The following is a 27,829-nucleotide window of genomic DNA, read 5'->3' as shown; positions in this document are numbered from 1 at the left end:
CATAGAAACCTCTGACAAAGGTTTAATTACTCATATTTATAATGAGCTAAATCAATTGTACAAAAAATCAAGCCATTCTCCAATTGATAAATGGGCAAGGGAAATGGATAGGCAGTTCTCAGATAAAGAAATCAAAACTATTAACAAGCACATGAAGAAGTGTTCTACATCTCTTATAATCAGAGAGATGCAAATCAAAACAACTCTGAGGTATCACCTCACACCTAGCAGATTGGCTAACATAACAGCAAAGGAAAGTAATGAATGCTGGAGGGGATGTGGCAAAATAGGGACATTAATTCATTGCTGGTGGAGCTGTGAAATGATCCAACCATTCTGGAGGGCAATTTGGAACTATGCCCAAAGAGCAACAAAAGAATATCTACCCTTTGACCCAGCCATAGCACTGCTGGGTCTGTACCCCAAAGAGATAATGGACACAAAGACTTGTACAAAAATATTCATAGCTGCGCTCTTTGTGGTGGCCCAAAACTGGAAAACGAGGGGATGCCCATCAATTGGGGAATGGCTGAACAAACTGTGGTATATGTTGGTGATGGAATACTATTGTGCTAAAAGGAATAATAAAGTGGAGAAGTTCCATGGAGACTGGAACAACCTCCAGGAAGTGATGCAGAGCGAGAGGAGCAGAACCAGGAGAACATTGTACACAGAGACTAATACACTGTGGTATAATCGAACGTAATGGACTTCTCCATTAGTGGCGGTGTAATGTCCCTGAACAACTTGCAGGGATCCAGGAGAAAAAAACACCATTCATAAGCAAAGGATAAACTATGGGAGTAGAAACGCCGAGAAAAAGCAACTGCCTGAATACAGAGGTTGAGGGGACATGACAGAGGATGGACTCTAAATGAACACTCTAATGCAAATACTATCAACAAAGCAATGGGTTCAAATCAAGAAAACATCTAATGCCCAGTGGACTTACGCGTTGGCTATGGGGGGTGGGGGGGGGAGGAAAAGAAAATTATCTATGTCTTTAACGAATAATGCTTGGAAATGATCAAATAAAATATATTAAAAAAAAAAAAAGAAACCAGATGTAGCAGTTGGCACGTCATCATCTCACCATTTTGTAAATGTTTGGACTCAATCACCACTCTGAAGACCTTCAACATTCTGGGAAAATTAAGACCATATTTCGTCTGCTGGCCTCTTCGCGGCAATTTTCTACTTTGGTTATCTGCACTTTGTTGGCCTAAATTAAAATATCTTAAGTATACAGCTGGAATGATCAAGAAGAATTTGGAAGCTTGCTGTTGCTGATAAAAACCCTTGACTGACTGTTTTCCCCCTTAGGCTCAGGCTTCTTGTGGATGTCATGGTGCTGTATTCTCACCAGAGTAGGTCATGTCTTACCCTGGAACATGGCCATCGGAGTCTAGGAGCCCTTGGCTGGTTGCCTCTAAGACTGATTAGGTCCATAACCTGTTGATTAAATAAGTATCTTCAGGAAGCAATCCTGGGGTGAAGTCTAATCTAACACCAACCTCCAAACTCTTCACTTCTAGTGTAAAATAAAGCAAGGGAGGTCAGTCCTTGGGAGTTAGGACCAAGGGACATCTTTTCCCCATTCTTCTCTGTTAGGGAGACAGTGAGATACAGTGGAAAGGGAAGTGGGCTTGGGAATCAGAAACAAATATTTTTGCATTAGATGATAAAATTGACCGAATAAATGTAGTGTCCAGAGGGTGAGAGACGCCAGTGGTGCCCTGTACTTGGCCTTGTTCAAACTTTCTCTGGATGACTGTGTAGTATTTGGGGTGCTGCATCATGGGAAGAAGACCGACAAATCTGTTTAGAGAAGTTTGATCAGGATGGCAAAAGGGCTTAAAGTCACACTATAGGTGGATCCCCTGAATGAATTAGGATTTGTTTAAACAGGAGTCCACCAAGAAGAGATGTCAGAGCTTGGCTGAAACTGGGGAAAGTTGTAGAAGGGCAGACCAGGATAATTTAAGAGGGAAAACTGCCTCATGATTAGAGCTGCCCCCAAATAAGATTATGCCTTTTTAAAAATGCCACTATCATTTTTACTCTGTATCCCTTCTTCCATTGAACCCTCCTTTACAATAAAGAAAAATAGTTGAAGGGCAAGGTGGGTTAGTACTTAGAATATGGACTTGGAGTTGGGAAGATCTGGGTTCATATCCTGACATTATTAGCTGAGTGACAATGGGAAAGTCACTTAATATCTCTATGCCTTAGTTTCCTTATCTGCAAAATGAGGGAGATAAATTTAATTACCCCCCCAACCCTTACATTCTGTTTTAGAATCAATACTGTATATTGGTTCCAAAGCAAAAGAGTGGTAAGGGTGTGGAAATGGGAGTTAAGTGACTTGCCCAGGGTCATATAACTAGAAAGTACCTGAGGCCAAATTTGAACCCAGGATCTTCCCTCTTTAGGTCTGGCTGAGCCACTGATCTACCTGGTTGCCCCCTCAATGACCTTCAAGGTCCCTATAAGCTCCAGATCTATGGTTTTATTAAAACTCACTGACAATAGTCATTTATATTTTTAGTTCTTCTTTCTGTGCATCTCTTATTGTAACAAATTTAGGTTACTGTTAACGATGGTGTTCAAGTAGAAGCTGTATGGTCATTTGCAGGGTTATTGGAGAAGGGATTTCTGTTCAGCTGAAGCTTGGAATGGTTGCCCTCTTGTGACTGCCACTTGCCAACTGTGCAATCTTTAGCAAGTCTCTGCTTCTGTAAATCTCAGTTTTCCTTATATGTTAAATGGGGATGATAATAATTATCCTGCATTTATCACATTGTTGTTATTGGTAAAGCACAATAGAAATATGAGCTTTTATTTATAGAAATTAAGCTTTTTTTCTGACTAATCTATCGTGTGCTTAAAGAAGATGATTTTATGCCTTTATTTCTCAAAAGGAAGAAGACATAATGGCAATTGAAAAACTCTTTTGTTTGACTAGTTCTTTTTTTAAATATTGGAACATTCAAAAAAGCACATTCTTAATGAAAAAATGTATGTGTGCTATTTGGAATAAAAATATGCTCAGCTCTTTTTTATTTAGCTCTGAAATGGATTAGAGAAAATGGTCAGAAAAGATTATGAGTGTGTTTATGGATCAGCATCAAGGGATGATCAAATGAGAGGAGCAAAGAAAAACTGACATGAACCTGAATATGTCTCAACTGTCAATAATTGAAATAGTCTTTTAATTAGTAGGGACCATAACATAAGATTTTTAAAAAGAAAAAAGGTTAGAGGCAGCTAGGTGGCTTAGTGGACAAAGAACCAGGCCTGCAAAGAAGGTCCTGGGTTTAGATTTTGTCTCAGAAACTCCCTAGCTATGTGACCCTGGACAAGTCACTTAATTCCAACCTCCTCTTTATTGCTCTTCTGTCTTGGAACTGATACTTAGTATTGATTCTCAGACAGAAGGTAAGGGTTAAAAAAAAGAAAAAGAAATGGCTAAACCCCAAGATCTTATCTCTAGAGAAGAATGAGGAAATGCTCGAATTTTCCTTCTTTGGAGAGGTTGAGGGCAATAGTTGTGGAGAAGGGTAGTTGTATCTGATGCCATAAGTGGTTATATTATGTCAGTTCATTATGCTTAATTATTTTTCTTTCTTACAAAGGAAGCATTACAAGGAGGGGGGTGGGGAAGGGAGTGGTATATAATCTAGAAATGACTCTTCTAAAACAAAAGCTATTAATGAAATGTTTTTTAGGAGTAAACATTGTCAGTATTTTAATATTATGGGCATCAGATTTAAGAGGCAGTAAATGGCATAATAGCTAAAAAGTCAGTCTTGAAGTCAGGGAGAACTGGGATTAAATTCTGCCTGACACAGACAGGCAGAGAGGACATCAACCTGCATTAGAAAAAGGAGTTTCCTCATTTGGAAATTCCCTTTTTAATGAAATAGTTTTAGTCCTTATCTCTGTGTTCCAGAGAAAGGTTTGAGGCTAATGGTCCTGAACAGAGATATCCATTTAGATCTGTTCTTACTGATCTAAATGGTCTTAGAATCCTTTCTGCTTCACAGTTTAATATACTTAGTAGTTGTTTATTGTTCAGTTGTTTTTGGTTGTGTCCAATTCTTTGTGATCCCATTTGGGGTTTTCTTGGCAAAGATACTGGAATGGTTGGCCATTTCCTTCTCCAGCTCATTTTATAGATGTGGAAACTGAGGAAGACAGGATTACATGATTTACCCAGGGTCACACATCTAGGAAATGTCTGAGGCTAGATTTGAACTAATAAAGATGAGTCTCCTCTATCCACGTTGACATCTAGCTACCCTTTTAAATTGACTTTGTAATTTTTATTCAGTCATTTTTCAGGCACGCCCAACTCTCATTGCCTGACTTTAGGGATTGGACAAACCTCAATTCACCACTTAATGATCACGTGTAGATGCAGTTCCAGTGTGTCCACCAGTATTGGGCTATCCTACTGGAAAGAGGATTCTGACTGCAGATATTCTGAACCTGATGGGAAAAAGAGCATGATTACAAGAGAAGATAGAGGGGAAAAGGGGAGAGTCTGCGGAGACAGAGAAGAAAATGTGGAATAGACTGGATGACTTCTTCCTGCTCTCCACTGGCCGGCTCCAACAACTCCGCTGACTTTACACTCGAAAACTTGATTCCTCGGTGGAGCGCTCAGAGATGAGCTCAGGGCTCCCACCCGTGGCCATCCGGCGGATTGCACCTTCTGCTTGTTCATGTATTTATTTTTTCCCACCAGAAGCAGTATTCTAAAGTCTTAGTAGCTCCTCGTCATCTCTTTTCCTCTGCCTTTCTAAATTCAGTCTTTTATTGTCCTATCCAGTGGGCTTCCTTCTGTCTCTCTTCAGGATTCTGTCCCTTCTCGCTGTTCGTTCATTCATTCATACTCTGCTCTGACTGTGACGCCACCAAAACTGCTCAATTCCTCAGGATTTGACTGCACGGAGCTTGGCATTGGATACTCGCTCCTAGAGAACGCTCCCCCACCCCACCCCCCCACCCCCCATTGCTCCTGTGGAAAGGGAAATGGGCTAGCAATGGACCTCTAGAGTCAAGTCCTCTGTGTGGTCCTCCTAGAACGAAATGGTGTCTTCCTTAGTCCCGTTTTACAACAGAACGTAATGGTTACTTTGGGGAAATGGAGCCGTCAAACCCTTTAGGCAGGGAAATGAGCTCTCCATTTAGTTGCCCACAAGCTGATTTTATCCCGGATCTTTTAGGCATAGTTACTAGAATGTTGTTTTCTACCATGAATGAAATTTTGTTTTGGTCAGAACCTCATTTTTTTTGGGGGGGGGTGGTGGTTGTAAGGTCCTTCTGGGAAGATTCCCTCTACCAATATGGATAACCAACTATTCTAATTCTAAATTCTAGTCTTACTGAGTTGTTTGGGACACAGAGAGGCTAAGTGATTTGCTCAGGGTCATGGAAGTAGTTTGAATGTTTCCTAGAGATAGTGTAACCAACTCTTTATCTCCTCTGCCTGGAATGGGGAAAGATTTCATGTGAGGACTAGGGGGGAAAAGGAGAGATCAAGAGGAGGAGTTTGGGGTTGGGAAATAGAAATGCTGGAGAAACTTTCTGGGAATTTTCCAATTTATCTGACAGAACCTGGTGACCCCTGGGGTCTTGATCACTGTTGAAGTTTTGAAGAAGTATAAATAAGCTAAAACGAGTATGAGACTGTTTAGGTCTGGAAAGAACCCTAAATCTTAGATAAGAAGGTCTGAGTTCAAATTCTGATTTTTGCTACTTGAATCCTATGAGAACTTGGGCAAGTGCCTTCCCTTAGTGAGGCTTCTTTATTTGCAAAATGAGGACTGTGATGATTAGATGCTCTAAACTCTATAATAGTAGATCTATGATAAGGAAACTGCTTGTAGGAGAGTGGACTCCTAGGAGGTGTTCTGGCAATCTTTTTTCCTTGACAATCTAGATGGGATGGCTTTTTCTTCTTAAAGGTACATATTTGGCCCAAATGATCACTGGAGGTGTTCTAATCCTTGTTTTTAGGCATCTTTCAGTCATGTCTGACTCTTAACCCCATTTGGGGTTTTCTTGGCAAAGATATGGGAGAGGGTTGCCATTTCCTTCTCCAGCTCATTTTATAGATGAGGAAACTGAGGCAAACAAGGTTAGGTGACTTGTCCAGGGTCACATAGCTAGTATCTTAGTGAACTTGAGAAGATGACTCTTCCTGACTCTAGGCTTTATCCACTGAACCACCTACTTGCTTTAGATATCAATACAAAGTCAAGCTCAATTGCTCAATCACTCAAACACCAATTAATGGTTTTATCTCCCAGCTCTTCCTTAAAGGCATCATACAAACAACAAAGCTACAGGCTCTCTGTTTCCTTATTTTTTTTTAAAGCTTCTTTCTGTCCTAGCGATGCGTTCTGATGCTTTGTCTCTGCAGCCAGGAAGTGCCGGACCTACCTACGGTCAGGAAGACCTGAGGGAATCTTGCCACGGACCCTTATCAGCCGTGGGAGACTGGGCTATTCTCCTAATCTCTCTAAATCTTAGCTTCCTCCTCTGTAAAATGAAGATAACAGCTGCTAGGGTTGTTGTGATGATTAGCTGAGATTCAATCTGCGAAGCACTTTTCCGACTTTAACAATCACGATCATTCGCCATTGGTGAAAGGAGGGCTGGGAGAAGGGAATAAACATACTACTTACCAGACGCTGGGCTAAGTACTTTTTCTATTTTTTCTTACAATATGATCTCACTTGAACTGTACAACGACCCTGGTAAGTAGGTGTTATTATGACCCCTCCCCCTTTTATAGTTGAGGAAACTGAGGCAAACAGTGAGTGACTAGGTCACATAACTGGAAAGTATCTGAGGCTGGATTTGAGTGTTCTATCCACTGAGCATGGGAGTGACAATTACAAAGATGGATTCAATTGGATGGTCAGATTGGAAACGACTTTTGAGAAAGGAAGAACACAGGGGATCATAGCTATTTACATTTGTAATCCCACCCTGAGAAGAATTGGGTGCATCAGAAATTGGACTCACAGTAATGGAACATGAATTAGCTCTAGTAAAGTAGAGGTACCAAACACCCTCACATCCAAATTAAAATATAATCGGGAAATAGCAAAATAAAAATAAATCGAATGTAGATAATGTGCATATGTGGTTTTCTGAATCAATATGCAGCCTAGAGAGATCCTTATGCATGGTTTAGTTCCTCATCTTTTTTATTTGAGTTTGATACCATGGGAGAAAAGAATGTGACTTTATTATTCTACCTCTTCCAAGAGTCCCTTCCTTCTGCCGGTAGCATTCCAAAGTGGAGCCTTTCACTCCACATAGGACTTACACTAAGGATTTATTTCCATTCAGAAGAAAAATACCACACTGCTCAGGTGAGCTAATGTAAAACTATTTTTTTTTATTGAAAATACATCTACAAAGTAAGGTTTCTCAGTCCACAGTGGATGTATCTACCTGCAAAGCCAATAAAGGGTAGATGGGGATTATCCTAGAGGACTTGATTTCTATAAGAAACAGAGTTAGTATTAAAAAAACAAAAACCTCATGATATGTTTTGTGTCGCAATCCATTTTCTCCAAAGATTTCAGAGATACTTGCATGAAGTCTTTGTAGTGTATTTTCCAAATTGAGCCATAATAAACATTAAATGTTATTTCATATAGACTAACATTAACTTTTTATAGGCACATAATGCACTGAATTTCTATAAAAATAGTTCTAATTACATATGAGAGGATGTGTGTCTAGATATACAATCTGTTAGCAAAAGCAAATCCATCCTTTGCTACTTTCTCTTATAAACTCAAGCACAGCTTGCATTGTCTGACAGCTACCACATGACCATTTTCACTGGATATTGCTAAGGGGAAAAATTGTACCTGTCTCTTGCCTCAACACCAAGGAGATGCCTTGCTTTAAACACTTATCCCTTCCTTAAATCCAATGAACAATACCTCACCAATCATCTGTCATTTCTTTTAGGACTAAAGATGATATAGCCAAATATTATGAATAATTTGGTACATGGAATTCTAACCTAAACAAATGTCTCATTTCCTTACTCATGGAATATCTGATCACAAAGTTCATTTTCACATAAGAGGCCCTTACTCAACTTTGTACGTCCTTGCCATCTCTAACTGCATGATAAATTTCTTCCATTTTGACTCATTCAAAATGCATGAAATATGAAAAAAATACAGCATTGATATTTTGAACTTCAGGTTTCCTTGGGGAATAATTTTGGACAGAACAGAAAACACGTAAGAGTAAAAATCATTTTAAATCTCTCCCCTTTTTATTCTCTCTGCTTATATTCCCTAGTGAAGACTTATAACAGTGCTCTTTACAATTCTTTTTACATTTCTGAAAAGTATTCCATCCAGTCACTATCTTGCACTTTATGTTTTTCCTAGTGCCAGTAAAAGCTTGAGCACCCCATTAGTTTTCAGTTTTATTTTCTAAATAACTATCCTTAGTAGATATAGTGGGTAACAATCCCCCCTGCCCCCCCAAATTCCCCCTATTGGGAAGAACAGGAAAGGGAGTTCAACTTCTTTCAGTCCTCTCCTCTCTCTTTCCAAAGCATGGGTGGGGGATTTGGTGGTTTCACTCCTGGAATGACCTCTTATTTGGTGCCTTGCACAGCTGCCAATTTGGAAAAGATGGCTTCTGACCTAGTACTGGGGAACCATCCTGCCATCTCTTTCTTAGAAATATTCTCCCTGCCAATCTTCTCCTTTAAGAAAAGTCTTGGGCTTCAAGATGCCAGGATGGACTCAAAGATGGTGGATATTTCATGGTCAGCAGCCCCTGGCGCTGGTCTTTCCTGTGTAGTTTTACATAGGTGCTGCTATTAGTGAGATGAGACAGTAAATCACAAGTCAGATAAAGAGAGATTTTGTTTGCCCATCTTTCATCTGGTTGCAATTATATCAAGTTAAGTTATATTTTGGGACCAATTGTGTTCTGTTTGAGTTCTGATGAATCCAGAAATTTTGAGATAGGAGTTAAGAAATAAAATATTATCAGCCTCTGTTACCTAATTTTGACTTTCCAGCTTATAAAAAACAAGATCACATTTGCAGGGTTGAGTGTGCCATTTACACTTGCATTTTTTTGTTGACTTGGTCAACAATCTTTCTGATCTCTTTTTGCACATACCTAGGCAAGACCAGTAGATAACTCTTCATTTTTTCTTTTGTTTTGAGAAACAGAATGGTAACCATACATTTTGCCCTCATCAAAAATTTGTTGACCATTAATTTCAATGTTATCCAATCAGGAGGAGAGAGCAAGACAAAGATTTCTGGAAAATGAGATGCAACTGGATGGAAAATTTATATTTTGTTGTTCTGGTCTACATCTTGGTTTCACTGTCAATGGGTTTTTCTGTTTCATTTTCCTGGGAGATGAGTTGATAGGGTTTCTTCATTTCATTCTCTTCGATCACAGAATTACCCATTTCTGCATCTCGATTCTTCAGCTCATGTCGTGATAAGTGCTCAACAATTCCTGCTCCAAGAGAGTCTCCTAGAACATTGGTGGTGGTACGAAGACGATCCCTATGGGATGAAGAAAGAAAAGGGAATAAAGTGCCCTGCAAATGTTCCCATTTTCATGTTTTTCCTACCAGGAAACTCTTGCCCAACTCTTAACTTTCACCTGCTTGTACCCAGCCTCCTCAGCTCAGCTCAAGCTCTGCCATTTGATTTCTTCACTCTTGACAAAGGCTGTTGAGCAATGTGGGAGAGAATTATGAAATTAAGAATGTGGGCAGAGTTATTTTTGACCTTGTATCCCCAGTGCCTACCCTGTGCCTTGTACATAGTTGGCACTTAATTCGATTGTCTGTTGAATTAAATAGATCTCATGGCCCTAAATCGATGACCCACCACCTCAGGTGGACTCTCACTGGTGCATAGCAATCCTTCTAATCTCCTTTTCTCATCTCCTTCATTCATTTACTCATTATACCTATGCAAACTTTTTCATTCATCCTCTAGTCTTCACCCCTACTGTCAATGCCCCACCTTTAGCAAAGAGCATTGAGTTTCCTATTTAGTGTCATAGGGTTAAAGAATTTATAGCTGGGAAGGACTTCAGAAATCATGTACTCCAACTCATTCATTTAATAGATGAATAAACCGGGATTCCAAGAAGCATAATCTTATAGGTTTTTAGAACTAAATTTGGATGTGACTTCAGAGGCCAATTAATTCAATGCCCTCATTTTACAGGTAAAGAAACTAAGGCTCAAGGAATTAAAATATTTGCCAAAGGTTAAGTTATTTGCCCAGCCACAAAGATAGTAAGATAGATGGGCAGCTAGGTGGTATAGTGGATAGTGTCAGACCTGGAGTCAGAAAGACTCACCTTACTGAATTCAAATATGGCCTCAGACATTTAGTAGCTGTGTGCTTCTAGACAAGTCACTTGATCCTGTTTGTCTCAGTTTGCTGTTATTGTTCAGTTTTTTCAGTTGTGCTGGATTTTCCATGACCCCATTTGGGGTTTTCTAGGCAAAGATAGTGGAGTGGTTTGCCATTTGTTCCTCTAGCTCATTTTACAGATGAGCAAACCAAGGAAAACAGGGTTAGGTGACTTGCTTAGGGTCATACAGCTAATAAGTACAGGAGGCCACATTTAAACTCGGGTTTTCCTGTTTGTTTTTTTTTGGGGGGGGCGCTTGAGAGGTTTTATGTTATTTTATTTTTGTTTTGTTTTTAAATATTTAAAAAATCATCTATCAAAAAAAAAAAAAGAAAAAGAAAAGGCCTGGTGCTTTACCCATTGCACCACTTAGCTGCCTCAACTACCTCATCTATAAAACAAGCAGAAGGAAATGGCAAACCACTCCAGTATTTTTTCCTGGGAAATTCCAAATAGGGTCACAAAACATCAGACATTACTGAGAACACCTGAACAATAAAATGGATGAACTGGGAAGATCAAGAGCATCTGACATCAGCTTCTCTAGGTTTTTTGCCCTCTTCCTAAAAACAGCTTAGTGTTACCATCCCTGTTCTCTCTGCCTTTGGTCACAGACAGAGGGCTTTTCTCACTTTGATTCTTTCCCCTCCTCATTCATACTTCCCCCATACCTAAATGCCCTGCTTCCCTTTTATCCTATGAATTGCTAATAATACCTTACTGGACAGTTCAAATGGCACCTCCTCCATGAAGTCTTCCATCATTATCCTAGTTAGTCCTCTCATACCACTTTGATCCTTTCTAATGTGTTATGCAAAATTCTATATAGTGATCTGGGTGTGGGTCAGCATCTTGATCAACCATAAATAAACTGCAGGGCAATCTTCTTGCCTCTCTACCTAGAACATGTTTAATACACAGCAGGCAGTGATTAAATTTTTGTTTTGTGAATGAATGAATGAATGATGGATGAATGAATTTAACTGTGATTTCCAATTTGTTCAGAAAGCTGGATAATTTATTTATGAAAGCCTTCTAAATTTAGGTCAGGAAAAAATCTTGTGACTGCCTGGTTATACAGAAGAAAGTAATGTATTTCTAACTATAGCTGTTGCCCTCAGATTATTCATAATTGACTAGAAGCCATTTAATGGCTAAAGTAGCTTTGGGGTTTATTCTTTTCTTTGTTTTCTTGGAGGCTTTCTCCTGCCTTAATATTACTGCTTGTTTTCTCTTTCTTACAATTCATCTTTTATGCTGTGAAATTGGATATATAAAATGTTTACTTAACCCCCCATGTTCTTGATAGCAATTTGTTCCTTATTTAGTACTGTGTTCTCTCTTTCTCTCTCTCTCTCTCTCTCTCTCTCTCTCTCTCTCTCTCTCTCTCTCTCTCTCTCTCTCTCTCTCTCTCTCTGTTTCTGTCTGCCTGCCTGTCTGTCTGTCTGTCTTTCTCTGTTTCTGTCTGTCTCTTTCTCTCTCTCTCTCCCCTGACAGCATTTGGGTTCATCTATCAGCCAAGCTCATCCCTTTAGATATTCATGTATAGAGCTGCATCTAAGTCAGTCACATAACTATGAGTAGACTGAATTGACCAAGTGACAGGTCTTTATTAAACAACTCTATGTGCCAAGCCCTCATTGTGTCAAGTGCAGGCACTCCTAACACAGTTCACAAGAGGGTACAAAGCCTTTCCATCCTGCCATGGCGGCCATGCCCATTCTGAGAAGGAAAAGTCTTAGAAGGCAAAGGCAAAGTTGTAAGAGGAATGAAGGATAAAAATGCAGCTGGGGAGAAGAACAGGACACCACGGCCTCAGGAGCAGAGATCCTAGGGCGCGGAGAGGTACAGTTCTGTCCTTGGAATGTGTCCCAGGGACAAACAACTGATTGAAGCTTCCAGTCCTATAACCTGTATCCATCTTTCCACTGACTGTATTTCTGTCTTTGTTCTTGTTTAATTCAGATGTAAGCCATCTGTGTACCATATTATGCCACTGAAATGGAAAACAAAAGACAGAGTGATGCCCTAACCCAAGTGTGAAACCTAATGTTTCTGTGGCTTAGTTGCTGATTTGAGATGTTGAGTCAAATGATGATGTTTATGCTGATCTGCATTTTAGTCTGACATACATAAATAATAGCTTCCTGGTTATCTAACTGCTTTTCTAAGTAAAAGGTCTAAATGAGAGCCACATCCTTCTGACAAGGAAAGATGGACCCATGGCATCTCCTGCTTTGGGAATTACGCTCTTGACCTCTAGATGTGGGCTGGGCAGCGGAGAAGAGCAGCCATCTCCTTCTGGGTTTGCCCTTCTCCAGTTAGTTGGATCTGACAAGGCTGCTTGCTGCCTAGGGATCTGGATGTTCAACAGAGTTCCCTGGAGGCAGTGGGTAAGATTGCTTGAAGGTTGCTGGCTCATACTCACAGGAACCAATCCACGGCAATGATGAGGGTGATGTCATCTGTGGGTAGCCCAACAGAAGTCAGCACGATGACCATAGTGACCAGCCCTGCCTGAGGGATCCCGGCAGCTCCAATGCTGGCAGCTGTGGCTGTGATGCTGTTAAATGAGGCACCAAGTAGAGAGAAAAATGTGTCAATGTTTGGAAAGAATTCATCCCTGGTGCACAGTAAACACTGAGAAACATTGCCCCCACCAATATGATTAACTTCAGGCTTTCACAGCATGGAGCAGGAGTGTGTTAGGACTGTCCTGGGAAAATGTAAACCAGACACTTTGATTCTGTGACAGTGGCTTGTCTCATATGGAGGAGCAATTCACGCAGAGAGGAGGTTTTAAAAATCACATGGAGCTTTTTATTTCATGTTGGTGCCAGAGTGTACACATGGCAATTTTCATAGAAGAGAAAAAAAGGAGTCTGGAAGACCTGGGACCAAGTCCTACTTCTTGGCACATACTAACCCCAGGGGCCAAGCATCTAAGTTTTCAGTGCCACAGCCCACTCTCAATTTATCTAGGAAGTTTCTATTCTGGAGGTTCCATACGCTAATGGAATCACAGGTCTGGATTAAAAAATAAAGTAAATGTGAGATAGCCTTAACTGAGGGATAAGTCAATCCAGTTCTGATAAAGTCTGATGATCAAAATCAACAGATTCCCAGGGGATGAAGAGTCAAAGGATATAGGCATGCAACTCTTCAAGAAAAGGAAGGAAACAATTATTTTTAAACACCTACTACATGCCAGGAACTGTGCCAAGTTCTTTACAAATATCTTCTCATTTCATTCTTACAACCACAGTGCAGTGTGGGTGCTATTATAATCCCTCTTTACGGATAAAAAAACTGAGGCAAAAAAGAGGCTAAGTGATTTACCCAGGGTCACACAGCTAGTAAGTGTTTATGGCTGGATTTGAACTTAGGTCATCCTGACTATAAGCTAAGTGTTCTGTCCACTGTGTCCCCTAAATTGCTTCTAATCCAAGTTGTCAGTGACCATATGAAAAACCACTCTATACAGCCATAGATGGACTGAGTGAGCAGCTCACTGAAGAAGCTCTTAGTAATCAATTACCAGCTGGTTTAATAGCCACAGATGGCCAACAACGAAATGTGATGGTTTATACAACATCTTAGCAACAGATTTCTGGTGTTCAACATATTCACTTCTCATGATTTGATGAAAAGCTAGAACTGGAAATATAAAGAGATGGGAGAAAAGGGGATAATTCTATTTTTTTATTTTTTAATTGAAATTTTTTATTTAATTAATTAACTTAGAATATTTTTTTCATGGTTACATGATTCGTGTTCTTTCCCTCCCCTCCTTCCCCCACCCCCTATAGCCAATGAGCAATTCCACTGGGTTTTACCTATGTCATTGATCAAGACCCATTTCCATATTATTAATATTTGCACTAGGGTGATCGTTTAGAGTCTATATCCCCAATCATATCCCCATCAAACCATGTGATCAAGCAAATGTTTTTCTTCTGTGTTTCTACTCCCACAGTTCTTCCTCTGAATGTGGATAGTGTTCTTTCTCGCAAGTCCCTTAGAAATGGAAGCGGACAATTCTAAAAGAGACATGGCGACAAAGTGACTGAGGAAGAGAAGGATCCCTTGATTTCTTCAATGGCTGTAATATAGTTTTCTCTGATGTTAAGTGAGGCATGAATTTTGAATGGAGGATCTTTTTTTTTCCTCCAGGATTTCAATGGAAACAAAATTTAAAGGTATTTTTGTTTTGTATAAGAGTTTGTTATTCTGTATGGCTCCTGTCTCTACTTTATATTGTGATTTAATATTTTTGGAGGAGATTTGTAGACAATTTCTCATTTTCATATTGAATTGTGTTACTTTTACATAAATCAAGTGACAGCTGGGCTAATTCATGATATTTGCCCTTTTAACAAAATATGAGGGTGGGGTTCATTTTTAATGCAAGTTTTCTTTATTGTAATATTAAAGTTTTCTTGGCAAGGATAATGGAATGGTTAGCCATCTTCTCCAAATGGAAACAAACAAGATTAAATGACTTGCCCAAGGTCACACAACTGATAAGTATTTGAGGCTGGATTTGAATTCAGGTCTTCTTGACTCTAGGTCCAGTGTTTTCTATCTACTGTGCTACTTTTATGCTAAGGGGGACAACTTTTGAAACTAATATGTTAAATGCATTATATGTATTTAAACCCTGTGATTTCATATGTAAACATCTTTTCTGTAATTTGTATATGGAAATGATGAATTTTTTTAGTTAGAAAAATTCAGAATAAAAAAAGTAAAAAAAATTTAATTAGTAAATAAGTTCTGTGGTTTATGATATCTGCTATCTTTCCCCTTCCTCCTTTAATTCCCCAAACCTTTGGTCATGGCCCCATCTACTTCTTTTTAACTTTTATTTTCTGGCTTAGTATGAAGGCAAGTATTGGTTCCAAGGCAAAAGAGTGGTAAGGGCTAAGCAATGAGTGTTAAGTGACTTGCCCAGGGCCACTCAGCTAGGAAGTGTCTGAGGTCAGATCTGAACCCAGAACCTCCTGATTCCAGGTCTTGAGCTCTATCTACTGAGCCCTAGCTGCCCCTATGCTCCTATATTTTAAAGCCATTCTTAAGGAAAATATTGAACAAATATATATATATATATATATATACATATATAAATACAAGTATGGATAGATGTCTATATACCTGATGGTAATAATTTGCCCAAAGTTCAGCTCAAAGTTATTAACTTGAGCAATGAAGATGGCAGCCAGGGCCTCATACAGAGCAGTCCCATCCATGTTGATGGTGGCACCCACTGGTAGCACAAATCTGGTAACACGTTTGTCCACTCCGTTGTTCTCTTCCAGGCACTTAAAAGTGATGGGGAGGGTGGCAGAACTGAAAAGCAGATGAACAGGATTAAGATGCATTATTTAGACGGTGACATTCCTGGTACTCCAACACAGGATTTCTCCACTAGGTACTCACTTACTAGAAATAAAGTAATCAGTTGTTTTTCTCCCTTTAAATAGAGGAGCAGGTGTCATCAGCAAAATGACAGCTCAGGGATCCTTACCTGTCCCCTCCCTCCATCAGCTAGGCTGCTGCTGACTCTCTGCAAGGCATCTCTTCGTGGGGAACATAACTATCCTCCTTTCACATAAAACTCAGAAGAGATGGAGAATAGAGAGGGGATGAGAATGATGCTCATCCTTCCTCCCGGCCAGAGAAGACAGACTTCTGGCCTCTAACTAAGTCCAAATGCAAATGCAAATCTGCCTGTTATCACAGGAGTTATAAAATCAGTTCATATTCCTGAAAGTTAAAAAAATTTAAAGCTTTTTCTCATATCACATTAATGGTCATTTCTAAAACTAAAATGCAAGATGAATTTTTAAAAATTATAATATTTAGTGAAACTGAATTTTGTGTAATGATGATAATGACCAAAGTTGACTCCAGGAAAGACTTGAGAAAAATGCACCTTATATGTAGAGGTGGGCGCTTATGGAGTGGAGTATTCCATATGCTGTCAGGCAGGGTTGATATGTTATTTTTGTTTGATTAAAGTAACTTTTCCCCCCTCTTTCTTTTAATAAGTGATAGCTGACTGGGGAGAGGGATATTTGGAAATAAAGGTATTCTAAAAAACAAAAGACATTAATAAAAGATAAAATTAAATAATAATAATGCTTCACATCTGTTTAAAGCTTTATTGTTTTTCCTAAGGACATATATTATCTTATGGATCCCACAATAATCCTGGAGGGAAGGCATTATCATCCCTGTTTTACATATGAGGAAATAAAAACACAATGCAGTTAAAATAACCTGCTCAAGGTCAGAGGATTATTGAGATGGTCTTTGGTCATCTATCCCACCCTCCTAGCTAGTGACCTTCCCAGACCCACACCGATACTGCTTCTCAGATCCTTGATTAAAATAGGAATAACCCTAGTGAAGTTCCAGGTACCTGGAGGATGTCCCCAAAGCTGTGATGAGCGCCTGCAGTAAGCCTCCAATAAAAACCCAGGGATTTTTGCGAGTTACCAAGAAGTACAAAAGTGGGAGTACAATAACTGCATGGATGAGCAATCCAATGATGACGGTTATGGTATACATGGCCAGTTGGCCACCGATCACTCCCATATCTTCCATCTCAACAATTTTTCCAGCAATCAAGAAGAGGATACCAAGTGGAGCATACCTGTGCAGAAGCAGATGAATAAGAGAGCTTGGGTTACTTTTTCTGCAACAGGTCATTTAGTTTGTTATCAAGTAACATGATAATATCACAGACTTCACTAGCTTTCCTGTCCAAATTCCCTTTTGGTATCTGAACAAATTTCTAAAAGTCCTTTCTGCTTTTCTTTGTCTTTTTCTTCTTACTCCAAGGTAAGGATTTCTTCACTTTTGGAATTTTTCCAGGTCATTTTTTTTTTCATTTTAACTACTAATAAAAGGCAATTCCCTCTCCCTTTACTTCATGTGGATAATGTTTCTGACTGACAAATCCCTAATATACATAAATAATCCAGGACTTACAGAACCATTGACTAGAATTTGGGAAGCATCAACAATCAAGAAGGGGTATGGGAAGTGCTGATACAATAAAGTCATGTGATATCACCCTAATATATCTTAATCCTCTGTGTGTGTGTGTGTGTGTGTGTGTGTGTGTGTCTCAGAGAGAGAGAGAGAGAGACAGACAGACAGACAGACAGACAGACAGACAGACAGAGAGATAGACAGGGCAGAGGCACACAGAGAGCTAATGAGAGACCGAAAGAGAGACACAGGCACAGAAAAGGGCATTAACTCTATGAGTAGTGATCTAGGCATGTTGCATAGTTGCTGCTGGGAAGGGTGCCATGGTGGGTGGTAGTGTGCACTGGGCTGGGCTGGAACTAGGTGACAAGGCACTAACCTGGGTTTATAGCTGCACTGGAAGGAAGTGTGCCATCTGGTAACTTCCCGTTTTGACTAATTACTCTTGCTAACAAGAGGGAATTCAAGGGTCATCAGTGCTCTCTCCGTTTCACTGCCCCTAGGACAAAGGCCCACTTCTCCCAGACTAGTTGTAGCTTTGTCCTTCTGTAATGAAATACTTATTTCAGGAATCATAGCATTCTGACTTTAAGAGCTTCTGCAGAATTTCCATTTCTCAAAGTGGTTGGATCTGGTGGAATTAACTCTTATCAACTGGGAACACCTGCCAACCTATACTACTGTCTAATTCAATAAATAATAACCATAAAGCTCCTATTGATCCCAAGACTGTCATTGATGGGCTTTGAGAGAAACAATGATTAATTGAAAAATGAACAGAATGACCTTGGGCCAGAGTCTTTTCTCACCATTGTGACCTATAGGATCCCAAGGGCACCAATGGTGGCCACAGTAGAGAAAAACTGATATTTCTGAAAGAACAGAATAAAACTGCCAACAAAAAGGGATCTATGGATAACCTTGTAGGTTTCTTTGGGAGGGGATGAAAAAAATACATCCATTACTGCTGGCAATAGCCTTTTAAAAACACAGACCAGGAAATCTCAGCAGTACCTGTCTTAGGGAATTTAATAAGAGTCCTGAATATGTGGGCTAATATACAGCTGGAAAGGATAACCAGCCAGAACCATTCAGTATTACTGAATGTGCTTCATTCATCAAAGAGATGAAAGGTAAAAGGATTTTAATAATATGAAGATAAATGTTCACTTGTAGAGCTACAAGGATTTCAATGGGGCCGCCCATCTAGGGGCTCATGGGTTAGCTACTCCTGTGGAGCCAACATTCTGACTGGCCTTTGTGTCTAAAATCCATGTTCGGCTTGTACAAGATTTTGAAAAATGGATTTTTCCTCCCCTGGGCTCTGAAGACTTTGGGGGCAGAGAAGACAAAAGGCATTTCTAACCATAGAGGCTGCTGAATGCTTTCTTTAGAGAAAAAATGCCTTTCCATCTTAGGTACCAGGGAGGACTTTAGGGATTCATTCATAGCAGAAAGGGATGAAAGAAAAGTAGCTCCCACAACTGGACTAATGCCTTGAAATTGTCCTGCCTCTTCTGGGGAGAGCCTGAACCAATCTAATCCAAATCCACAAGTATTTATTAAGCTTCTGCTAGGTGCGAGGCAGTAAAGAGAAAAAACCTCTGTCCTCAAGGAATTCACATTTTGCCAGGGCTACAGCATGTCTATGTACACATGTATGTATGTGTGTATGTATGTATAGGTATATATGCATATGCACACATAGATAAATACACACATACTACACACATGTGTATAGATACCTAGACACACTATGAACCATATATGTACATATACACACATATAGTGCAGATATGGATATACATATATACTATACACAAACATACATACAAACACAGGTACTTATACATAGACTTATTCATATACACATATATCTCTCTCTTCTCTTTCCTCTCCCGTCTCTTCCCTTCTCTCTCTCTTCCTCTCTCCTTCCCTTTCCCCTCTTCTGTTTCTCTCCTCTCTTCTTTCTTCCTCTTCTTTTTTCCTCTTTCTCCTCCTCCTTTTCCTCCTCCTCCTCATTTTCTTCCTCCTCCTCCTCCTCCTCCTCCTCCTCCTCCTCCTCTTCTTCTTCTTCTTCTTTTTCTTCTTCTTCTTCTTCTTCTTCTTCTTCTTCTTCTTCTTCTTCTTCTTCTTCTTCTTCTTCTCCTTCTCACCTCCTCCTCCTCCTCCTCCTCTTCTTCTTCTTCTTCTTCTCCTTCTCCCCTCCCCCTCCTCCTCCTCCTCTTCTTCTCCTTCTCCCCTCCTCCTCCTCCTCTTCTTCTCCTTCTCCCCTCCTCCTCCTCCTCTTCCTCCTCTTCCTCCTCTCCCTCCTCCTCCTCCTCCTCTTCTTCTTCTTCTTCTTTCTTCTTTCTTCTTCTTCTTCTTCTTCTTCTTCTTCTTCTTCTTCTTCTTCTTCTTCTTCTTCTTCTTCTTCTTCTTCTTCTTCTTCTTCTTCTTCTTCTTCTTCTTCTTCTTCTTCTTCTTCTTCTTCTTCTTCTTCTTCTTCTTCTTCTTCTTCTTCTTCTTCTTCTTCTTCTTCTTCTTCTTCTTCTTCTTCTTCTCATCCTCCTCCTCTCTCCTTCTCTCCTCTTCCTCCTCCTCCTCCTCCTCCTCCTCTTTCTTCCCCTCAGTAAGTATTTGCTTTAGTTCTGAAGGCAAATGTTACTTTCTGGGTAGAGACTGTTCTTATTCCTTGACACGACTGTTAAAATAATTTTTGCAATAAATTGTCCACTGGTATTCAAAAATGACTCCTAAGGAATGTTCCACGTATATAGCCAAGCTACCATTGGCTTTGATACTTAAGGCTGCCAGTGAACTTGAGCTGTGACTGATCCAGAAAGGGGTTCTTAGAGTTAGTGGTGCTTCAATTAGGGGCCACCCCCACATTTGCCACCATGTTATTATATAGGAAGGTGCTTCTTCTCATCTAGAACTGCTGACCTGAGATGTCTAAAAAAATCCCCCAACAATAGCCCTAGAAGCCTTTTTGAAGCTGGCTATAGAAACCCAGTCCCATCTCTGTCTAATGAGAAAGAAAGTGCCAAAAGATTCCATTTGAACCAGTTCTTCAGAAATTGTCACTGTTGGTCACCTGATATGTAATATGTATTTTTTCTCGGATTCATGCCTTGTTTTTTTTTTTTATCAGTGAAGATAAGTGTCCATTGTTCCCCTCTGCTTGTCTACATGCATTTCTGTGGAACTGGAGGGAACAGCTAGCTGTTCATTAGAGCTAAATTCAGTTTAATTAGCATCTGAAAATGTGCCCTGAATGCTCCTTGTGTTTGGTAATGACCCCCTCAAGGACCTAAAATAGAAGAGATGCCAGTTACCCAGATCTGGTACCTTTTTGCTGCTGAATAAAAAAAGGAAAGGAAATGAGACATAGGCTCTATGGTTCTAGAGAAGGCAATTGATTCTAATAAAAAACCAATATGTAAACACATGTAAAGAAACTTAGTATAGTAGGCTGATTGATAATTTCAAGAAACCTTTGGATCTGAAGAATTCTTTCTATAGAATTCCAATGGGACCAACACAGTCCTCCATTCTACTTAGTCTACTAGTATTTCTATTACATCAACCAATCAGCAAACACTTATGAAGGACCTTCTGAGTGTCTGGCTCTGTGCAAAAAGCTGAGGAGACAAAATCAAAAGCAAGATGAGCGCTCCCTCCAGGTGCTTACATTCTACTGGGAGCTAATAATAAAGAATCAAAATAGATGAGAGTATTATGTTAATTAGGAGAGTACCCTGATCCACTTGTTAAAGGGACAGGTGGTCTTTGTTAGGCACCTTGTAACTATCTTCTCATAAGAGAGTGTGGACATGAGAGGGTTGGAGAATGTCTAGATGGAAGGTCTTCAAAGTCTCATTTGATTGGGATAAGTTACTTGGCTCAGCCTATTGGGGTAGGAATTACGCTTTTATATTGGGCCTATCTAGAAAGGATCAGTTGCATATCCCCTTTTTGGAATGATCCAGAGAAAACTGAGACAATCTACTGACCAGAAACTTAAGAATGAGTTAGGGTAGGGGCAGCTAGGATAAAATGGCACAGTGGAAAAAGAGCCAGAACTGGAAATCGGGGATCTTGGGTTCAAATCTAACTTCAGTCTTTTTCAAGCTATGTGACCCTGGGCAAGTCACTTAATCCCAAGTGCTTAGACCTTACCACTCTTCTGTCTTGGAATTGATATTTAGTATCAATTCCAAGACAGAAGGGGAGGGTTTACTTAAAAAAATGGTAGAGGGTAGAAGGGACAGAAGCACATAATCATTTTACTCATTCTTACTCATGCAGTCAGTAAGCTGGTAAATGTTGGATATTTACCACAACTGTTTAACATAAACCTGAATGTTTAATAATTGACTTTCAAGAAAAAATATACTCATGATACATTTTTAAGGTTAATCTGTATTATTATGATTTTCTTAAGTCTAGATAATCAACCGAACAATATATCAATCTCTGATTTATAACACTGGTAGATTTCAATGGGCATAAATGTTCACATTGAAAATTTAACAGCTCTAAGAAGCCAATCTGAGCTTGCTTCAGCAAACTCTTATAATTTAATGCCCAAGAGAAGACAAGAAGAGAGTTTCTGTCCTCAGGTTTCCCAGCTCCAGTTACCGAGATAGTGGTGTGTTGAGGATTTCCCAAATCCAGCCTCTTGAAGGAGTATTGAAAGAAAAGGAAGAGGAAAGAGGAACAAAAGAATCTGGATTTTACTCTCCATCACCACCATGTGCTATTCAGAGGTGCAGCCCCTGTGGGAAAGAGGGTTACCTCACTGATACCTCTAAGTCTGTTACCTTTGGGGTAAGGAAGGAATATAAGCCTCAGGACTTAAGATTTATATTTCAGGCAAGCTAGGTGGGTCAGTGAAGACAGCTACTGGCCCTGAAGTTAGGAAGATGTAAGGTCATATCCAGCTTCAGACACTTAGTAGCTGTGTAACTCCTTGGCAAGTCTCTTTGTTCCTGTCTGTCTCAGTTTACTCAACTGTAAAATGGGGATAACAATAGTACCTAATTCTCAGGGTCGTGAGGAACAAACAAGATATTATTTGTAAACCACCTTAGCATAGTGCCTAGCACATAGTAGGCTCTTCATAAATACTTAGTTCTTTTCCTTTCATGCATATCTGGGCTAACAATGAAACTCACCAGAAAATTGGAAGCTGTCCCTTTAGCAATGCCAAATTTGTTTCTTTTATGAAGCCAAACCTTAGGATGATGTTATAAGGCTAGAGACTTTATGGATCACCAGGATGATGATGGGATTCATCAGAGTGGGAGGAGAATTATATCTATTCTATGTGGACTACTTTGTGGCTATCTGTGGACAAAGGTTTTTCTGTGATTTCTGAACTTTCTGTGGGGTGGAACAGCTATTAGTCAGCATCTCTGGTCAGCACTGTTACCTTAAATGATTGCCTGGCTATTGAGAGCTCTTTTACCCAGATCTATGGACACCTAGATATGAACCAGAGGCTGAGATTTCCCAGTGGAAATTCTGAATGGGGGGAGAAGTAAATAAGTCACAGGCAGAAATTGAGGAAGAGGTCTCCCAGACTGCCCCTCAGATTTGGCTGTGTCACACCACAGGTTACAATAATAAAAACAAACAAATAAAATCCAAAGACATATCATGAAAAATAGTACAGAGTAAATGGAGGTACCTACCACATGATTACGGCCACCAATCTCATAATAGCCTCATTAAGGCAATCAAAGAAATCTTTCAGTGCTTGCCCTTGTTCCTTCATATTCCCAATCACCAGTCCAAAGCACATGGAGAAGACAACCAGCCCCAATGCGTTCACTCCATTCACAGACCCTGGAACTGGGACCATCTCCTCTTTTAGACGGGTGAGGGTTTCCATGGCCTCTGACACATTGTTTATCACAGAAGCTAAAATGGTTTCATTGGGCGGGATAGACACCTTAAATATTTTCTTCTCATAGTTGGTCTTAAACTAAAATGACAAAAGAAAGCAAAACAAAAAAGTAAACAAACAAGAGGAGATGTATATACCATGTAAAACTGCCGATGACAGATTTGGAATTGGAAGGGACCTTGGGAGCCACCTTGTTCCACCCCTTTGTTTTACAGATGAGGAAACTAAAGTTCACTGACATGAAGTGGCTTATCCAGGGACACATGTCCAGAGATGGAACTAGAATTTTAACCAAGGTCCTGAGATCACAAAGTGGATAGAGTACCAGGCTTGGAATCAGGCGGACTCATCTTCATGAATTCAAATCTAACCTCAGGCATTTACTAGTTTGTGTGACTCTGGGCAAGTCACTTAACCTGGTTTGCCACAGTTTCCTTATCTGTCAAATGAGCTGAAGAAAGAAATGGCAAATTACTGTAGAATCTCTGCCAAGAAAAGCCCAAATGGGGTCACAAAATGTTGAACAGGGCTGAAAAATGATTCAGCAACAACACTGTACTCTGCTATCTACTTTCTATTAGAAACAAGTCTTTCTTCTTGTTTATGGCTCTGGAGAGTGTTACTGAATTACAGAACAGTAGAACTGGAAGGAATCCTAGAAATCAGGTAGTCTACCATTTTATAAATGAGGAAACTGAGGCTCAGAGATGTAAAATGATATGACTGAAGTCAAACAGAAACCTGGTTGGTAGAGCTAAGGCAAGAACTCAGGTCCTCTGACGATTATTAATGCATTACTGTTTGTACTTTGCTAAGTTATTTCATTGGTGTTGCCTACATGATATCACAACTATTTTTCAAAGGGACCTAAGGTGGGGAGCAATGACCCTTAGAGGGAAGGAATGTGAGATAACAGCTACAGAGCTCTTTCTCAACCATCATGTGACTTTACTTAAAGACAGAGTTCCTAAAAGCCTGATCCCTAGAAGCCTTAGTCCTAGCAGTTCTATCTTATGACTGTCTAGCCAGGAGCCTGGAATCATAGGAATGTGCCTAGCTTGCTAACTGAGCATATGCCAGATTCTTCCCAATATGTTGAATTTCCAAGGCCCTCTAGCATCATTTAAAAAGTATTCATTAGTATCTCAGACAGATCACCATCATGGTAGCTTTGCCTTGTTCGAGTAAGCCATGGAAAGACAGCATTGGACTGGTAAATGATTAACAACTGGCTTTCTCCTCAAAAATGTACACATGGCATACCTTTAAAGTTAATCTGCATAATTAACATTTTCTAAAAAAATCTAGACAACCAACAAAATAATAAACCAAGCCCTGATTTATAGGGCTTATTAATTTCTGAAATATTTAACAATTGGCTTGTGATCCCATTAAAGGTGGCTCTAGCACATCTCGAATAGGTAACTGGGTAGAACTTTCCAGGGGATCTGGGACTTCTAGGATTTCTAAAACAAAACAAAAGAAAATGAAAAACAAACAAACAAACATCCCTTATCTTCAGACTGAAAATTCCCCCTGACCCAGTTTGGGAAATGGCTGTTTTTTAGGAAAATATAAGGCAGAGAAATCATAGGCTTTAGAACTAAAAAGGGACATGAGAGATCATCTCGTCCAACCTTTTTATTTTAAAGGAAGAGGAAACAGAAGACCCAAAAGGGGATTCACCAAAGATCCCATATCTATTCATTGATAGAGTCAGAATTCAAACCCAGGGTTTTGATTCTAAATCTATTACTTGTGCAGCTCCACCAAAGAGCCTTCCAACAGAAATAGTGCCTCCTTAGGATGGAGAGGAAGGTAGGGCAGATGAGACAAGGGAGGACTATCAGTGAGAGAGTTCATTCCCTTGCATCCCTTTCGTGCCAAATGGACCATTGAGGCAAGAGAGACAGCTTAAAAAAGGTTAAAAGTGGGGATGCTGGGAGGTGACAGGAGACTTTCCCTGCTCCTCTTTTTTCCAATTTTAAAGTTACTCATAGAAAATGATTAAAATGCTCTCTCATTTGACTCAGAAATTTCACTGCTGGGCACATACAGCAAGAAAGTCAAAGACAGAAAGAAAGGTCCTATATAGACCAAATATAACCACACATTTTGTAGTATCAAAGAAATGAAAACAAAGTAGATGCCCCTCAATTAAGAAAAGGCTTAAAAAAGAGGTGGTATAAGAAGAAAATATTATTATTCCATAAGAGATGATGAATATAAGTATAAAGGGGGACAGAGAGAACCCAATTCTTTAAGTGGACCCAATCTCTTCTGTCTAGTGCCAACTCACATATATGCTTGGGAAGTCTGCTTGTAGGTCAGTCCCATTATATAAAGAATCAATAGCCAGAGAAGCCTGTGAAGACTTATATGAACTGATAAAATGTGAATTAAGCAGGACAAGATGTCCTTCCCAGAATAAGCTAATCATTTTGGATCTCATCACCATGCTGCACTAACTTAGATATTAAACCTCTTCTTGCCTCTCTCAGTCTCCTTTCTCCTGTTTGGAGGGCTAGAGTGTTGAACATTAAACACCACCCAAAGCTTTCTTTTATAAAGTACAGAACCTAGACTTTTTTTTTTTTTGCAGCTCTGCTAGGGTTCAACTCACTGCAGCAAGATTCCCCTTCTGTGGGCACTTCTCCACTTTCCTACTTTCTTTTTTTTCACATAGTCTTCCTCTATTAGATTGTAAGCTCCTTGAGGGCAAGGGCTTTCCCTTCTATTTATATTCCCAGTGCTTACCACAATGACAGGCACTGGGTAGTCACTTAATATTTATTGAAATGAATTGGCACATATACATGACTATCACAATGTGAATAGAAAGAATAGCAACAAAACTGAAATGGAAAGCTCTGTAATTTTTAACAATCCAACTTGGTCTGGAAGAAGAGGGGGGAAATGCATCTCTTTTCCTTCTTTGCAAAAAATGGGGGATAAGGGGCAGCTGGGATAGAGCACCAAGCCAGCAGTTGGGAGGACCTGGGTCCAAATCTGGCCTCAGACACTTCCAGGATGTTTGACTCTGTGTGCCCCTTAACAGTATTTGCTGGCCCTTGCCCTTCTGTCCTTTCTGGGACAGAAAACAAGAGTTAAAAAAAAAAACAACAAAAGTGGGTACTATGGGTATGGAATATTGCATGTTGTTAGACTCAGTTTATTTGTTGGGTAGTTATACGGAATTGCTTTTCCCCTTTCTTTAAGAAAAATTGCTATAGAACCAGGAGAACATTATACACAGAAACTGTAACATTGTGGCATGATCAAATGTGATTAACTTTGCTACTAACAGCAATACAATGACCCAGGACATTTCTGAAGGCTTTATGAGAAAGAATGCTATTCACATCTAGAAAAAGAACTGTGGGAGCAGAAATCCAGAAGAAAACATGTGATTTATCATTTGGAAATGGGTTCGAGTATATATATATATGTGTGTGTGTATCTATGTATGTATAACTCAGTGGAACTACTTGTCAACTTTTGGTAGGGGTAGGATGAGGGGAGGGAGAAAACATGAATCATGTAACAATTATGGAAAAATTTTTTAAATAAAAAATTTAAACAATCTATTAAAAAGAAAAAAATGCTATAAAGAATGGCTCTTGGGGTAAGGCTTGCAGAAGGACATTTGGAAATGAAGGTGACATAAAATCAAAGCATATAAATTAAAATAATGTTACCCATGTACCATACTGGACACAGAGATTAGACTTGAGGCAAGGGCAAGTCTCGAAGCCTCTGCCTAGTCAATGCCTCGCTGGCACAGGTTACTGGACATTTGCTAGCCTGTCCGCTGAGCTAGGCCAACCTTGATTGACACGTTCCCATCTAACATTCTCATGCCCATTAATTTTGTTTTTCCAGGGAATGATATATATTTAAAATCTGAAATGTGAAACCGATTACTGGGTGTCCTAAGAAGGTCACTGTGCCTCCTAACTGTAAAATATTTTGATGACTCAAAATCAAAAGCCCCTGGGAAGATTTAGACACTCCTGTCTTGGTGCAACTACTTTATAACTCATGTTAAAATAATAGAGACTGAAGTTAAAGTGGCCCTTCTGCTTAAATAAACAATCCCTCCAAAGTAACATTCTGTTCACGGAGCCAAAACAAAAGTTCATACAAGTCTTTTCTACAGAGATGAATGTAACTCCTGAAGGAAGCATAGGGAGAGAAATCTTCTAACTCTGACTCAGTAGGGTGTTCTGTTCTTGGCTTATGGTTTCAAAGCTCTTGAGAAGCTTCCAGCCTCACCCAGAGAGTCCAGATCAAAAAAGAAGGCTTGTCATTAAGTGTATATTTCTGTAAAGAAAGTGGAGGAATGGAATTCCCACCCTCTACCACCTTGTTAGGTGAGGTCTGTTTGTAAGTACACAGGAGAACAAAAGCATGGCCCTTTGGGAACAGTTTTCACACTCCTGGGTCACAGGGACCTCCTGGTGTTTGTAGGATTTTATATATCTT

At 39.7% G+C, this 27,829-nt stretch overlaps 1 protein-coding gene across 2 annotated transcripts in view; it reads right to left on the bottom strand.

Moving 5' to 3' along the window:
• Nucleotides 1-7,397: 7,397 nt before the first annotated feature.
• Nucleotides 7,398-27,829, bottom strand: part of SLC1A3 (solute carrier family 1 member 3) — a 113,123-nt gene continuing 92,691 nt past the window's right edge. For both annotated transcript variants that reach the window (XM_001365098.5, XM_056824551.1), the window contains 5 exons: nucleotides 23,130-23,422; nucleotides 16,877-17,110; nucleotides 15,607-15,801; nucleotides 12,881-13,015; nucleotides 7,398-9,584 (listed from right to left, as the gene is read on the bottom strand). In XM_001365098.5, coding sequence (XP_001365135.1) covers nucleotides 9,380-9,584; nucleotides 12,881-13,015; nucleotides 15,607-15,801; nucleotides 16,877-17,110; nucleotides 23,130-23,422 — 1,062 coding nt within the window. In that variant the 3' untranslated portion in view covers nucleotides 7,398-9,379. The remainder of the gene's footprint in view (nucleotides 9,585-12,880; nucleotides 13,016-15,606; nucleotides 15,802-16,876; nucleotides 17,111-23,129; nucleotides 23,423-27,829) is intronic.

This window comes from Monodelphis domestica, chromosome 3 (genome assembly GCF_027887165.1).
Source record: "Monodelphis domestica isolate mMonDom1 chromosome 3, mMonDom1.pri, whole genome shotgun sequence".
NCBI lineage: Eukaryota > Metazoa > Chordata > Mammalia > Didelphimorphia > Didelphidae > Monodelphis > Monodelphis domestica.
Note: the sequence above shows the minus strand (reverse complement) of the source record. Positions and strands in the feature narration are given on the sequence as shown.